This window comes from Galendromus occidentalis, unplaced genomic scaffold (genome assembly GCF_000255335.2).
Source record: "Galendromus occidentalis unplaced genomic scaffold, Mocc_1.1 scf7180000077515, whole genome shotgun sequence".
NCBI classification, from domain to species: domain Eukaryota; kingdom Metazoa; phylum Arthropoda; class Arachnida; order Mesostigmata; family Phytoseiidae; genus Galendromus; species Galendromus occidentalis.
Window position 1 is genome coordinate 1,309,525 of NW_003805503.1, and position 13,515 is coordinate 1,323,039.

At 52.5% G+C, this 13,515-nt stretch overlaps 1 protein-coding gene across 1 annotated transcript; it reads left to right on the forward strand.

Moving 5' to 3' along the window:
- The first annotated feature begins 1,392 nt into the window (after window positions 1-1,392).
- Window positions 1,393-11,086, forward strand: LOC114828427 (uncharacterized N-acetyltransferase YitI). The gene is made up of 5 exons (XM_029112568.1): window positions 1,393-1,708; window positions 9,060-9,145; window positions 9,685-9,843; window positions 10,068-10,239; window positions 10,449-11,086. Exons 1-5 carry the CDS (start codon window positions 1,630-1,632, stop codon window positions 10,577-10,579), a joined length of 627 nt encoding a protein of 208 aa, XP_028968401.1. The 5' UTR covers window positions 1,393-1,629; the 3' UTR covers window positions 10,580-11,086.
- Window positions 11,087-13,515: the final 2,429 nt, after the last annotated feature.

The following is a 13,515-nucleotide window of genomic DNA, read 5'->3' on the forward strand; positions in this document are numbered from 1 at the left end:
CAGCAGACCGCCACGCGATCTCTCTTGATTGAAAAGCCTCAAGGAAGAATCAAAAATGGCCCGAGTATGAAGTCCAGAATGATTTCCCCTCACTCAGTTTGTCTCACTTTATTCCCCCCCCTCGAACCGTTGTCTGCCGTGGTGCTCTTTTTCACGAACAACCTGCGAAACGGAAAACGAGGGTGGTCCGAGATAATTTCCAAAGCATGGGCTCTGACCGTCTCTCCACATATAGAGCTCAGCCTGCAATCGAGAGCAATCGTTCTCTATATCCGGACTCTGACGAGTCTCCGATGGGGTCGCTGTGCACGGTGATCCGGGAACACATCTGTGCGATTTCCCCATCTACCATAGTGAGGATCACATTATGATTCACTCGTTTAGGTGGAAGACCCCTTGTTCTCACCAGTGGCTGCCCGTGGCGAGAAACAGCTAGAGACCATGCTCAGACGAAGATGCCTGTTCTCGCTGAATTCCTCGTCACACAACGGTGAGCGTCGATCCGTTTCCTTAGGTCGGGTTCCTCGAAATGGAGGAGATGATTGAGCCGATCGCTTTCAACTGCAACCGATACAGATGATATCATCTGATCACTGTTTGAACATTGAAGAGAGGATCCTCATCACTCATCATTCATCCCGCGGCCATTGGTGCATCCGTTAGGAGCAGAATCTCGGGAAACGACCGAGCGGACGTTCAGCTCGATGGCCTTCCCGATCATTGTTTACCTCTTCAGCACCGTGCGAATTTCGGCGATTTCCTACTCATTCGCACATTTCGACCCCATGAATCGACACTCATGTCTATACATCGACTCTTGTGAATATCTAAACAATCACAGGCAGCTGAGATGAGCTCAAGTAGAGCAGCTTTATCGGATAATCGAGATTCCTGATTCAAGCCGAAGTACCACTTGTTTGCTGTCGAAAAAACGGTCCGTTCCCCACCCCATCCCTATAGAGGCGCTACATGGATAGCAGCACTTGTTATTGACCATCACAAAGAATCGAGAGATTCGTGGCTGCGAGATCATCAATTACCATGGACTTTGAGAGATCCGCGACCCTCTTTGTCTTTCCTCTGCGAAAATCCGACGTCCAAGTATGGGGCGTCGCAGAACAAGAGGGCATGCTGGAAATACAGAAACGGTAATTCTGCGGAGCTCACATGAATTCGATGCCCGGTGAGGACCCTCCTCCGGTGAGTATCCCCCCCCCCTGAAGCAGCGGCCGCAGCCGTATGGTGGGTAGACGTTTTTCGCGTACCCTTCTCCTCTGAGATGGAGCGTCCTCTTCCTCATCCGAGTCTTTCCACGAGGCTCAGATCGATGTGGTGAGGCGCATGCGCTCGCCCCATTCAAGTGCGCGCAGACATCAACAAGCCTGGGCACTCTCGGGCTTGTGTTCGCCAGTTCTGGTTGTCCGGTCAGCCACGCCTTCATTGAAAGCTCTGCGACATAGCTCGCTGATCCCTCGGAATCCGTTGAGCCGCTGGGCCACCCATCTCCGTCGCCAGACAGGGTAGCGGCGGACCTCTCGCGGTGCAGAGTTCGTCTGTCAAGCCGGATTCGCTCACAGGGCCCGTCCTGTCTCTCACTCCAGGTTTACCGGCATCCCATCCGCATGGAACATGATCACCGTTAGTCATTGCATGAGCCTGGCCACAACTTCCCTGCAGGCGTACTACCTTCGGCGCCTCAGCAAACCAGGTAGGTCGTAGCTCTTCTAAACAAGAGGAAGTTCCTGGATCCGACGTCGAGATAAGGTATCTGAGGAGCTCACGTTCGATTTCGAAAACGTGCTTTGTTTATGATACGGGCCGTACCCCTCGGACGGCGCTCAAGGCGACGCCGACGGGTCGGAACACCTCGGTGATTCATTCCTTGATGTTGATATTACCCGACGTTCATTCCCCGGAAAGTGGAATCTGGGAACGGTGGGCGCCGCGGACCCGCAGTTCTCGGATTCTCTTGGAAACGAATAGTATTGCTCTCTTCTGACAGGGACCATTGATCACGTGACTTTGCCGCCACTTAGAGCTCCCGTACTGTGGCGAGCCGGTGGAGAGCTTCCGGCGAGGCTAACAGTTCCTCGAAGTGATTTTTTGGGCGAGTCTGGCTCCGATTCCCTGTGAGATTAGGCAGCGTCTCTGCGCTCGGAACGCTTCTAAGGAATCGTTTTTTGCTCTTGGATATCCTTCTAGAGGTCGGATGACATTTCTGGCGATTCCGTTTTCGAAAAAATTGCGCAATTCCTAGAAGCCGGGACATCGACGATTCAATGAACCTCATGAGGGAGATCCTCTGTTGGGAGAGAAGTTTTGATGCGATGGATTCCCTGTTGGGGAGCGCGAAAGCCGCCGCTTCCCCCGTTCGGACCGAGCGCACGAAGCGGAGTTCCATATGTGTTGGCAGTTCCAACTTCAAAATCGAGAGTCGATCATGCGATCGAGTGATGTAAATCATTGCGTAAGCGAAGACTCGGAAGCCTCCCTGCCATCACCGGGAAGCGTTCGCTAATCACGGGGCTGACTTATGTTGTGAGAGACTAATTATTATCAGCGGCCACTTACCGCTCCGCCTCGTGTTCCGTTCGAGCGACTGATTTTGGTCATCGAGTCAAAGATCTCTACGTAAACCCGCTGAAGTACCGAGCCTAATCGCCTTAATATCAACCGTGATTCTGAACACGAACCCAGGGCGAGCGCAGTTCCACCAGAATGTGTCTCGCTGTATGCACGTCGACGGTTCCCGGCGCATCGCTCGGATTCGTCAACGACAATCCGACGAGGATGTGAGCATTCTGTTCACTTATAGTTGGGTCTCGGAACCAAACGAGATCTGGTCAAATGTGCGACGTGCTCTCCATGCTCCAGTGACCCTCGAAGCCGAGGCTCGACTCAAAGTTTGCGTCAGTCGACCAGAAGTAGGGCAGACCTCGGATTTCCATCGACTTGTCTCCCGAAGTCCGCCCGATCTGTATGGAACGAATATAGTCGATCGCATCCATCGCTTCACCCTAAACCGTCCAGCATTGATATTGGGTGGCGGGAGATTGCGGGCGACAACGACGTGAGAGGACAATCAGAGTGGTGAATTGTGTACCGGCTTCTGCTTGCGTCGAGCGACAATTTTCGATACTCGCGAGGAACTTCGAAGGGAGCCCGTCTTGCCAGGGGAAACGTCGCACTTCCGGCTCGGGGAACGAGAAACCTAAATCTCAATTTTCTGAATTCGGGACTCGGGTTATGCAACGATCCCGATGTTGGAGCACGTTCAGCACTGATGTCGGAGCCCGGACTTGTTCAGGACAAGCAGCGATGCAGTTTTTTTCACGTCGGGATGAAGCATTGAGATCGTGCGAGTCACTCAGGCGATACGCGGATTTCAAACGAGTCACGACCGGACGATTCTGGCTCGTGTTCCTGAGAGTCAACAACGTTAACAATTCACGACTCTTCTCAGAGTTCACCTGTTCGGCAGGCCTAGCTGGGCCGTGACGCCGAGTACAGCTAGATGTCCCTGCTTCTCTGGTTCCTTCGGAAACTGCCGTGTGGATCGTTGAAAATCCCTGGGCTCGAAATAATCCGAAGACGTGCAACAGACTCCCTCCCTCCTGAGATGAGCTGTGAAGAGTTTTCGATAATTGATAAGCGAGAAGATTCCGACAAGTGACCGGAGCTTCCTCGAGCACGTGGGTACGGGTCGAAAGGTCCCTCTCGACCAATCCGAATGCTGGAGATAGCGACTCGTTGTTGTCGTCGGCTCGTTGTTGCGAAACCGATCGCATCCTCCGACAAACCTTGTCGAGAGAGAGAATAATTTCGACAACAAGTCGGTTCCGTCAATGTCGCCCCTCTTCATAAATCATCCCCTCCGTGAGGAAGTTGACAGCGATAGCAGGCAGGCTATGATTAGAAACCTGGTTCCGAGTGTCGGACAGGATAATGCAGGTGCTCAAGGGAATCCTTTCGTTCCCTTGCTCGAGTTGTTCGACAGATACCATCGGTCGTCAAAGGGCATCGAGGCAATTTCATTCGGAGCCGTCCAATAATGCTGTTGGTCTCACGCGAAAAGTAGACCTAGTCCGGAGTCGCGTATTCATGAGCTGCCGCCGACCTTGGACCCTTATACTTCTCGAATGCAACGGCCGCAAACATCATCGAATGGATTATATATGTACCGGAGATGAGAATATTCGGTGGAATGGCTCCTCGTTGCACATTCGAGAACTGATGACTGTATCGTTCATTCAATTATAAAGGAGCCTTCAAGCGGCCATCGGGATGTATTCGAAAACGGAGCGGTCTAGGATCCGGATTCTTTGCTTATTCGGGAGCATGCACCACTGAGCCACTCGATGACATCCGTTATGGTAATAAATTATTACGGATACTCACGATTAGGACGCCGACGATCATGGAAGGGATTCCCGTCCGAACATGGGAGCCGTCGACTCCCTCCGTCCGAGAGGGAACTACCTTATTATTTTAGATGCTCCTCTCCAAGTGGCCGGACGTTTGGATTTTTTAAAACCGTTCGGGCCGAATTTTCGTTCGAACGGTTCCATTGAAGTCTGGTCCCGCCGTAACGCGTACCGAGAACGACGTATCGGTACATGTTGCGCTGTTTGTCCAACTGTACAGTTTCCGACAGAGAGCGGCGGCCGAATTTCTTCCTCGACACGGACACTGTAAACAGTCTTACGACTTTCGATATTATAATCGAGAGTGATACTATGGCACCCAATCGACGGCTTCGTTCTATCTGATGATGTTCGGCCATGAGCGATTCGAAACCCACTGCGCCGCTCCTCCGCTTCCCTACTCCGCTGGGGGCATTCCTCAGGGGCGCAATTAGGACGCAATGAGTATCTTGTTGTCACGAATCGAGTCACGGAATGCTGGGGAAACCGTCGACGCCGGTGAATAATTCCACCGGGTCGTGCCGTCTCGAGGAAGTTGCGCCCCCATCGAACCCGATTCCAAAGGTCACGCTCTCGAGCGAGGAGGATCCACAGACAGCATGGATGACTTTCACGCTGGATACTCGTGGTCAATGGATGCGATTGGATGCTCTCTTGCGAGATTCGTGGAAGACGTGTTGATATTCTCGCGCGGAGTGCAGTCTCAGCCGGCAGCTCCCGGGAGTCGTCGTTTCTGGTCTCTGGGAGAAGTTTCTCCGAATCGATTCCGCAGACACTCGGAATGCCTTTTTTGGTTCCCCCATGGCCGTCCCCATGGCTGCACGAGTCCTCTGTCACCTGAGTTGTGGCTGTGTCTCATTGATGCGCGGTAGGCCGAGACGCCCCGCCTAGGGATAATCGAGAGCCATCCGTCCAAGTCTTCCCCGCATAGATGTCAATTTCCAAGCGTCAATTTTCCAGCAAGAGGTCTTCCCGGCGATGCCCGAAAGCCTCACGCGCCCCACGGCCGTGCCCGGAGTATCGTTTCTTTCGGAAAACTAGTTGTGGCCGTCCAATAGTCAACGGGGATGAGATCCCTCCGAAATCCATTTTGCTTGAAATCAAAGTCTGAGGTATCGGGGACATGTACGCGAAATTGTGCTCCGCTTCAGCTTATAAATTCCTCCCGCTGCGAGCCCAGCTCACTCAGTCTGAGTGAGACTTCGGGAACGAAACCTTCGCCTGCACTCAATCATTCCCGACCGGAAAATTGATGCCCTGGATCCCCAACGCAGGCCCTAGATGGGGAAAAACGATGGCGAGACACAGGAAAAAGCCCCATCCAATATGTACATATCTATCGAGGGGGTCACTTGGCGTTGGGATAGCTTACAGCAAGCGGTTTTCGACTCGAATCGTGGCAGCCAAAGAAGGGCCTCATCCTTTTCCTTTGATTGTCAACGAGAGTGCTCACGTGCTCACGTCGTCTATACCATCGAGAATTTAGATAGGTACAGGATCTCTTTCCCTCTCCCGATGGGAATTTTCGCCCATCCCACACTCCGCTGGGTTCCGCGACCCAGCCTTCGTGGCAGCCACGCAGCAAACCTCCACTGTTAGGAGGTCATTGAACCCCAAGGAGAAAGCAAGAATGGTCTCAGCGAAGTAAGAAGACTGTTGATGGGCCGGCAACGTCTTCTACAATGAACGAGTTCCCGAAGACCTTCCAGCCGAGGCTCGTTGACGTATCTCTGCATGCCGCCGAGGAGATCGAAATTTCTCGCTGCCCGGAGGAGAGAGATTCTCTCCTCGAGCTCTGGGCCGGAACGATGATCCAAGCGAAGGAATCCCGGGTGTCCCGAAACTGCGGCGGATCCATGGTGATATATGCCATTAGGGATTGAACCAGCCGCATCCGGCGACACGGAGAAGTCCCTGTACCTTCGATGGAGCTGCTTGAGCGGGATCTAGGTATTTTGATAGATTTCGAGGGTGATTCTCCGGTTCCAGTAGTGTAAGAACACCACCACGAGCTCCGAGAACTGAAATACTACCTGTCCGCGGATATTCCGCGGGGTTGACCACATTTTTGTCCGGGAACGACCCTTCTAGGAATCGGACATTTTTCCAGAATCTCAGTTGCGCTTTTCTTTAGAAGCGCTCGAGTGAGCTCCTCTTCCGCGAGAGAGAAAAGAGTGCCGGCAGGGACGGATCTGACTCACGAGCGATCCAACAAAGGAGCGGGTCATGTGTCGCTCGGGACTCCATCGAAAACTTGCGTATGAGCGAGTTGCAAGCGAACGCTCCGTCCTCGCAGCGAGTACGTGGTCGCCTCACGCCACACGTGAAGCACCGCTGACGTCGATGCGATTCGCCTCTTTCGTACAAATCGTGTTCGAGCTCGCCGTGATCGAGCCTCCATCCTAAGGGGAGCTTCCCGCAGCGTCAGAATCGCTGACAAGGAATCAGGGTTAATGGAAAGACCATCGCCAGGGAATCCCGAACAAGAGATGCGACACGCTCGAGTCTGGCGAGTTTGAGAAAAATACGTTAACGCATGCTCAAACGGATCGTGGTCTCCGAGCGTTGCGCAGCCTTCCCGGGGGAAATTTCGTCCAGCCTTGTCGACAAACCGAATTCGACCAGATCCCAACTGAACGAACAGACTACGGACGGATGGACGGACTATATACAGCTTGCCAGTCGAGCAGTCGACCAAGCGGAAGCGGCTGAAACGAACCGCGAGAGAATGATACCACGCCCTGTCCGCCAACAGATCACTATGTTGGGTCCGATAGAAACAGCACCGGTAAAACGGCTCCAGCCCGTTTGGTGGGTCGATTCCAGCAACTGCCTGATTAGTCGAAACAAACTATCCGATCAGGTTCGCCCGGAACCGCTCAATGGAGAAGAAGCATCTCTCCTGGCATATATTCCTCGGAATTATCTGTAGGTCGACGGGTCTGCTCCCGCGAGCGCGCCCCTCGAAGTGTTTTTCCAGAAGTTCCCAAGTTTTTCCGCAGCGACACTAGGATTGAGGTCGAAGGGCCCGATTCCCTTTCGAATGAAGAGCAGCGTTGTCCGGGTCTGGTTCCGCTCTCAAGCGGCTCGAACGGGGTCGAACGGCTCCTTTTCTGGCTCCATGCTGTGTCGTCATCTCTATGCTCCGACAGCGCGTCGTCCGACGAATATCCCGAACGTTGCGCAGCGGAAACACCACAGAACAGAAATGTGATGTGCTCACCAGGAGCTGAAGACCTAGTACGACAAGGACACATACAGGAGGTGGGGCTGTCTCGAAGTGTCTTCTGTGATGACGCCGCGTCGCGGCGAGAAACTCTATCTGGTCCAATGACTCACAGGAATGTGATCGAAATGAATCGCAATGAAATCAGAGCCTCACTCGCTGTGGACGGCTGGTCATTGACCCCAGCATCATTTTTGCATACTAACCTTTGTCATGTTGAGCCGTAAACATTACGTCGCCGATTCGATTGCGCCGAACGAGCGCTTTGGCCAAAACCGGAGTTTCCGGAAACGAGACGACAGCCAGGTAGAGTTTGGGAGCCGGAGTGGATCGGATGCGAGTTCGACCGAAACTTTTGCGCCTTGCCCGAAGCGCCGACCCGAATAATTATCCATAGAAAACTCCCTTATAAGTTTTCCGCATAAGTTCGACTTGCAGCTCCGTATCCAATCGCGAGCCGCTCGTTTTCTCGGACAGGTAGAGCCGACGGATCTATGGAGACCGTTATATGGGCGGAGAAGCCCTCTGATCGTTGTTCACGCGCCCTTCTATGGATCGTTTCGAACTCAAACGCGATGAGGATGCTGATTACACCTCCGGGGTGTCCCGACGGTACGGCGACGATTCTACCCGGAATCGGTGGTTCTCCACCTCTCGTCAAATGGTCCGGCAACTGCTTTCAACTAGTTTCATCTTTGAGCTGCTGACATACGAGCGGCCGATTCCGGGTGGTATTCGGCTGTCACCGAGCTACTTGCTTGGGCGCTCGCTCGCACGCTCTCTCTCTCCCTCTTGTTGGAGTTATCGCTGATTCCGGAGAAGCGCTGGCCCGGATTCAACGTCGTTGACAGGTTGTGCTCCAACATACGTGACCTCTGGACCGGGAATGTGACGCGATGCCGCTGTTCCGGAAATCTCAAGATTTGGCAGTACACCCAGAACAGACTCTTATACATACGCGCTCTATCGGGCTCCGAGGCGTCGAACTTGAGCTACAGCGGGCCGCGAAGAGCGCCAAACAAGCGCTATAAGAGCATCGCTGGCGACGCTGGACGACTCATTCGCGCTGAGTGACCCAAGCGATCGACATGGCTGTTGTTGCTGTTATGTGCCGCGCCAACTTGTGCGACCGCCTTCCGAAATGCTTCTGTCCAGCCGGCAAGTGTGAAAAGTCTTTCCAAACCGGTCGCTCCGGGAGAACTATTCGATTCGACGGAATTTCGTCGCGATAGATTTTTTTCAGCCTGGGAACGAATAATTAATTTGCGATCGATGGATTCTCCGCTCATTAGACCTGCCGTCCCTGGACTGGGAATAGCAGAATTTTTCCCCAATTTATATCCTCCCTATCCCCGAGGAGAAGCATTGGCGATGCAGGGCTCTCAATGAAGGCTCTCCTTTCGTTCTAGGTCTCATGTCCCCGTCGGAGGAGCCTAAACTCTTGGATTCCACACCGACGCTGGCAGTGGCTGCCGCAGAACCATTGGAGGTCACGGTTAGTACTTTCCTTTTCCGTCGCCCCCTTAGCGATTACTCTGATATACAAATGAGAGTGCCTGGCTAGCAACGTATTCTCTTGCCGCAAGCTGAGAGGTTCAAGCTCGGGTCCGAGAGCCTACCTAGCTATGAATAGCTCCACATGCGAAGCCGTAGCCCTTCCGCTACCTGGAACCGAACCTGTGGACGGCAGGGTGTAGAGCTTCGTCCGATGCCCACACCCGGTTCTGCGCAGATTTTGTCTGTCCCCACATTGGGATAAATCATGATGTCATCGTAAAGTTCTTGCTCGTCGTGATGATGGAGCTCACCTCGACTCCCGCCAAGTGATCGATAGACATTGCGCGTTGAAGTGTTTGTCAAAATCCGGCTGCAGTGTCTGGCCCGACCGGATCTGCGAGGGCGGTGCAATCGCAGTCGATTTCGAGTGGATATCCGCTAGATAAAGAACAGAAAGGAAGCAAGCAAGCAGGCAACAGTTGGCGCCCCCTGTGAGTTCACCGAGCAAATCTCACAAGTTGATTCTCATTGCCACAGGTCCGAACGATCAGTTATCAAGACACTTGTCCCCTGCGGCAAGAAGTTCTCCGGCCAGATTTGGACGTTGTATACTACGACGGCGACCTCGACGACACGTCGATTCATTTCGGCGCCTTCGTTAATAATGAGCTAGTCGGAGTTATCTCCATGTTCCAGGTGAGGTGACATAGACAAATAAGCTCCCGGGGACGTCGTATGAGACCGTTTTGTTAGTTTGCGTCCCGTACGATCATAGCCGTCCTCGTTGATCGTATAAACGACCATGTCAGGGCAACGATGTCTTCCTCCCACTCTCCCCATCTACCCTTGTCAACCGATATGACGCGGGCTCAAACGAAGCATTTCCCACCGTATTAAAATCGTCTACGTTATCTTGTTAGGAGGACTTCAGTGACGTCAAAGCCGAACAGAAGCCGGCCTGCCATCTACCTACTCCCAGGGGAAACACACAATGGCGGATTCGGGGCTTCGCAGTTGCTGCTAAAATGCGAAGCAAGGGACTGGGTACGAAGCTCATAGCCGCTTGCCTTCGACACGCTCAGGAACGAGGAGGTAAGAAGCTTGACCCGCTAGCAAACCTGACCCATAAAGCAACAGCAGCAGCAGCCGCAGAATCCCCATCGTCACCTGGATCATCTTCAGCATCTCAAATTTCCAATGTAGTATCTCCATGAGAAACCCATGAATGTGCCTTCATATTTTTCTTCCAAGCCTATTCCTCGATCAAGCGATTGACAGCGAGTTCTCCGACATTGTTGCAGGTCGCATGTTGTGGTGCGTAGCAAGATGCACCGCCGAACTGGTTTACACGCGGCAAGGATTCAGCACAACCGGAGATAGTTTTTTCATCGAGGGAGTCGGCCAAGTGTGCCACATGTTTAGAACCGTATAAGGAGAACCCGAGTCGTGCCGTGAACTCCTTCCGGAGTCGTTCGAGATCACGGACTGAGAGCATCCATCCCCACCTTCGCCAATCCCCTCCTAATCACCTGGCAGCCTCACCTGGAAAACGTGCATGTTGAACGAACGATGATGAAGTTCCGAATACATCTGCCGCCGCAGCAGTCCTCGACGTTGTCGGAAGGGATCCGTCTCGATGATCTGGACCGAGCTCGTCAACCGCTCAATCGAGAAGTTGTTTCGTATTTTTCTAAGCAATGCCGGAAATTACCCGTTAGCAGCCCAGCATTAAAATCGAAACGTCCAAAACCACCCAAAAATGAACTCGAATAGTAGAGTAATTGTTCCTAGGAAAGGGAAATCCGGGGGAGCTCTTCGACCGTTCGGCGGACTTCCCCGTCGACCGATATCGAGACGATGATGTCGAGAGACAATTGTTGAAACGACGAAGCGCCAAGTCATAGCCCGGAATGATGCTGGCCGCCCCGTCGTGGTACAATATTTTGCTTATCCGTTTTTCATATTGAATAGTTTTATACAGTATTATTATTATCTATAAGATAACTATATCGGAATATCTATTAATGAAAAAGTCAATCAATCCACTAATCAATCGGAAGCCAATGAATCCATCAATAGGCGGAATCGAAGGTGCGCGAGACTTGGTGCCATCCGGCGGAGCCGAAGACGAAGCGAATCGCCGGATCACGAACCGGACTAGTACGCATCAGATAATTATCGTAGGGAGAGAGACAGAGGGCCGGCGCTGGGCTCGAGGGTATCGAGATTGCGAGTCGAACACTTCCTAGACTTTGAAATTATCCTTCGTTCGAGTTCGGAATCTTGTCGGATCAACCCAATCTCGCGCATCGGAGACGCCGACGAGTCGGAGTAGCTTGAAACACTCAGCTAGTGGGAGCTGATTTAATGCCGATCTTCTGCTTGAATCCGACTCAGGGCTGGTGTTCGTCTCATATACATACATTTTGATCGAATATTCGACGAGGGACGCGAATATCATAGCAGCCGGCAAATGTAGTCGGAGCCTGCACTCGCAGCGGGACGAATATCGAAAAATCGCGATATCAGATCAGTCAGACTGGCAATAGGTTATCCCCCGCGAGTCCATGCTCGCAGTGTTAAATGTGTTATATTCGTCCCATTACTAATCGCCGCCCATGCCGCTGTTTCCGTCGCATAGCACCCCCTGGAATGTCGATTCGCTGCGAAGAGATCCTTCTAGCTCTCGAGGTGCGCGGCAAGGAACTTAGCTCAAGGAAATCCGGGAATTCCTTAACCGCGAGATCGTTGATGTGGAATGACGCGGAGACGCGCTCGAGCGTTCCGTCCTTAAGCGTGAGTCAGTTGACATCTCGCAGAGCTTACCGAGTATGTTCTATGAGTGAATTCGAGATGATTATGGCATGATTCGTGGATAGCCTCGCTGACCATGCTGTTGGCTCAGCGCCGTCTCCGACCGATGAAGACTCCCCAGTAGCACGGCCCTCATCTTCTTGCAGAGAGAACTATGTTTCTTGGAGGATTCATCTATTTTGTGAAGCAGGGCAAATCACATGGAGTAGAGGGTTTTCGGACGGCTTGTAAAAAGGGAACTTTGTAAACCCATGAGAATCCGAAGAAAAACAAACAGTTGCTCGAAAATCTTTGTCTTCTCTATGATAGTCTCCACATCCTCCCTTCAAGGTTATGTATCGGATTCTGGATCCTCACAGAGACAGTATACCTAGGAGAGAATTTCAAAGTTATGATGATTCCAGCTGGTTCGGAATCGGCGAGACTTCGTCCCGTGAGTTTTCTGGGTCTTGAACCTAATGTGTACGGTGAGAAACTTTGCATCTAGGGTGTACCTTGTCAGACTCTACCGAATGAGCGGCGAGGCGCAGTTTTCCCGAGGGAGAAGCGTGAATGATCAACCGATGCGGCATCATACTCCGAGCGATCCATGAATGACTTCTGCCTCCACGCCCAGTGCGATCTTCGTGGACGATTCGTGTCCGAGCCGCAGCTGTCAGCGCCAATAATCAATTTCGGTCCTTCTGAAGCAAGGGATCCTCAATGAACGCGATCGGAAAGCTTTCCATGTCAGGAGACGCATGTCTGGTCGGGCTCGCGATTGTTTGAGGACGGTTGAACAACAAGATGCGATTTTCAACGAGAGCGGCGTACAAAATGATCTACTTGGGTGGACATGCTCAGATATTCATCGAATTGCTGATCTGGAACGTGATCTGTCCTTGAATGGTCAATGATGCCTGAAGATTTCAGAAAAGGACTTTGGAATTTCTGTGCGCGAATCGTATCGAGACGACTCACAATGTTGAAGTCCCCTTCGGCGCTCCGATGCTAATGCAAGTTTCTAGGGACGGTCTGTCAACCTTCGAATTCCGATGCTCCTATTGCCCGTCTATCGCCTCTGTCGTAAAAAGACGTATCATCGAGAGAACTTCCTGGAGGCTGGTTTCTTCCACGGTTCGTGGGTCCCCTGACAAATTCAAGCGATCAAATCCCGACGAACTCGAGCGTGATGGGCTTCGCTCATTCATGCCGGGCTGAGAGTGAGGATTATTATTCATCACTGATGAATCATCAGTCATCTTCCACAGCCTCGAGGTCATCCGGTCTTCGGAGATTCTTACGGAATAGGGTAATTTTCACATCGCAGAGGGACCGATACACCTCAGAGCTTGATCGCCGTACGTCGCCACCAACTCCCTGATTCCCGTTGTACTTCACGGCATATTCCCACCCCCTTCCTCCAGACGGGAGGATGGAAATCAAATGCCAAGAACTACACTGCCGGATTCGGAACAGCGCCCTATCGCAAAAAGCGGGGCCGATGGCGTCAATACAAGTCCACCAGAGCGGCGGACCACTCTGGCTTCAGATCTACCCAGCGGCAAATACCTC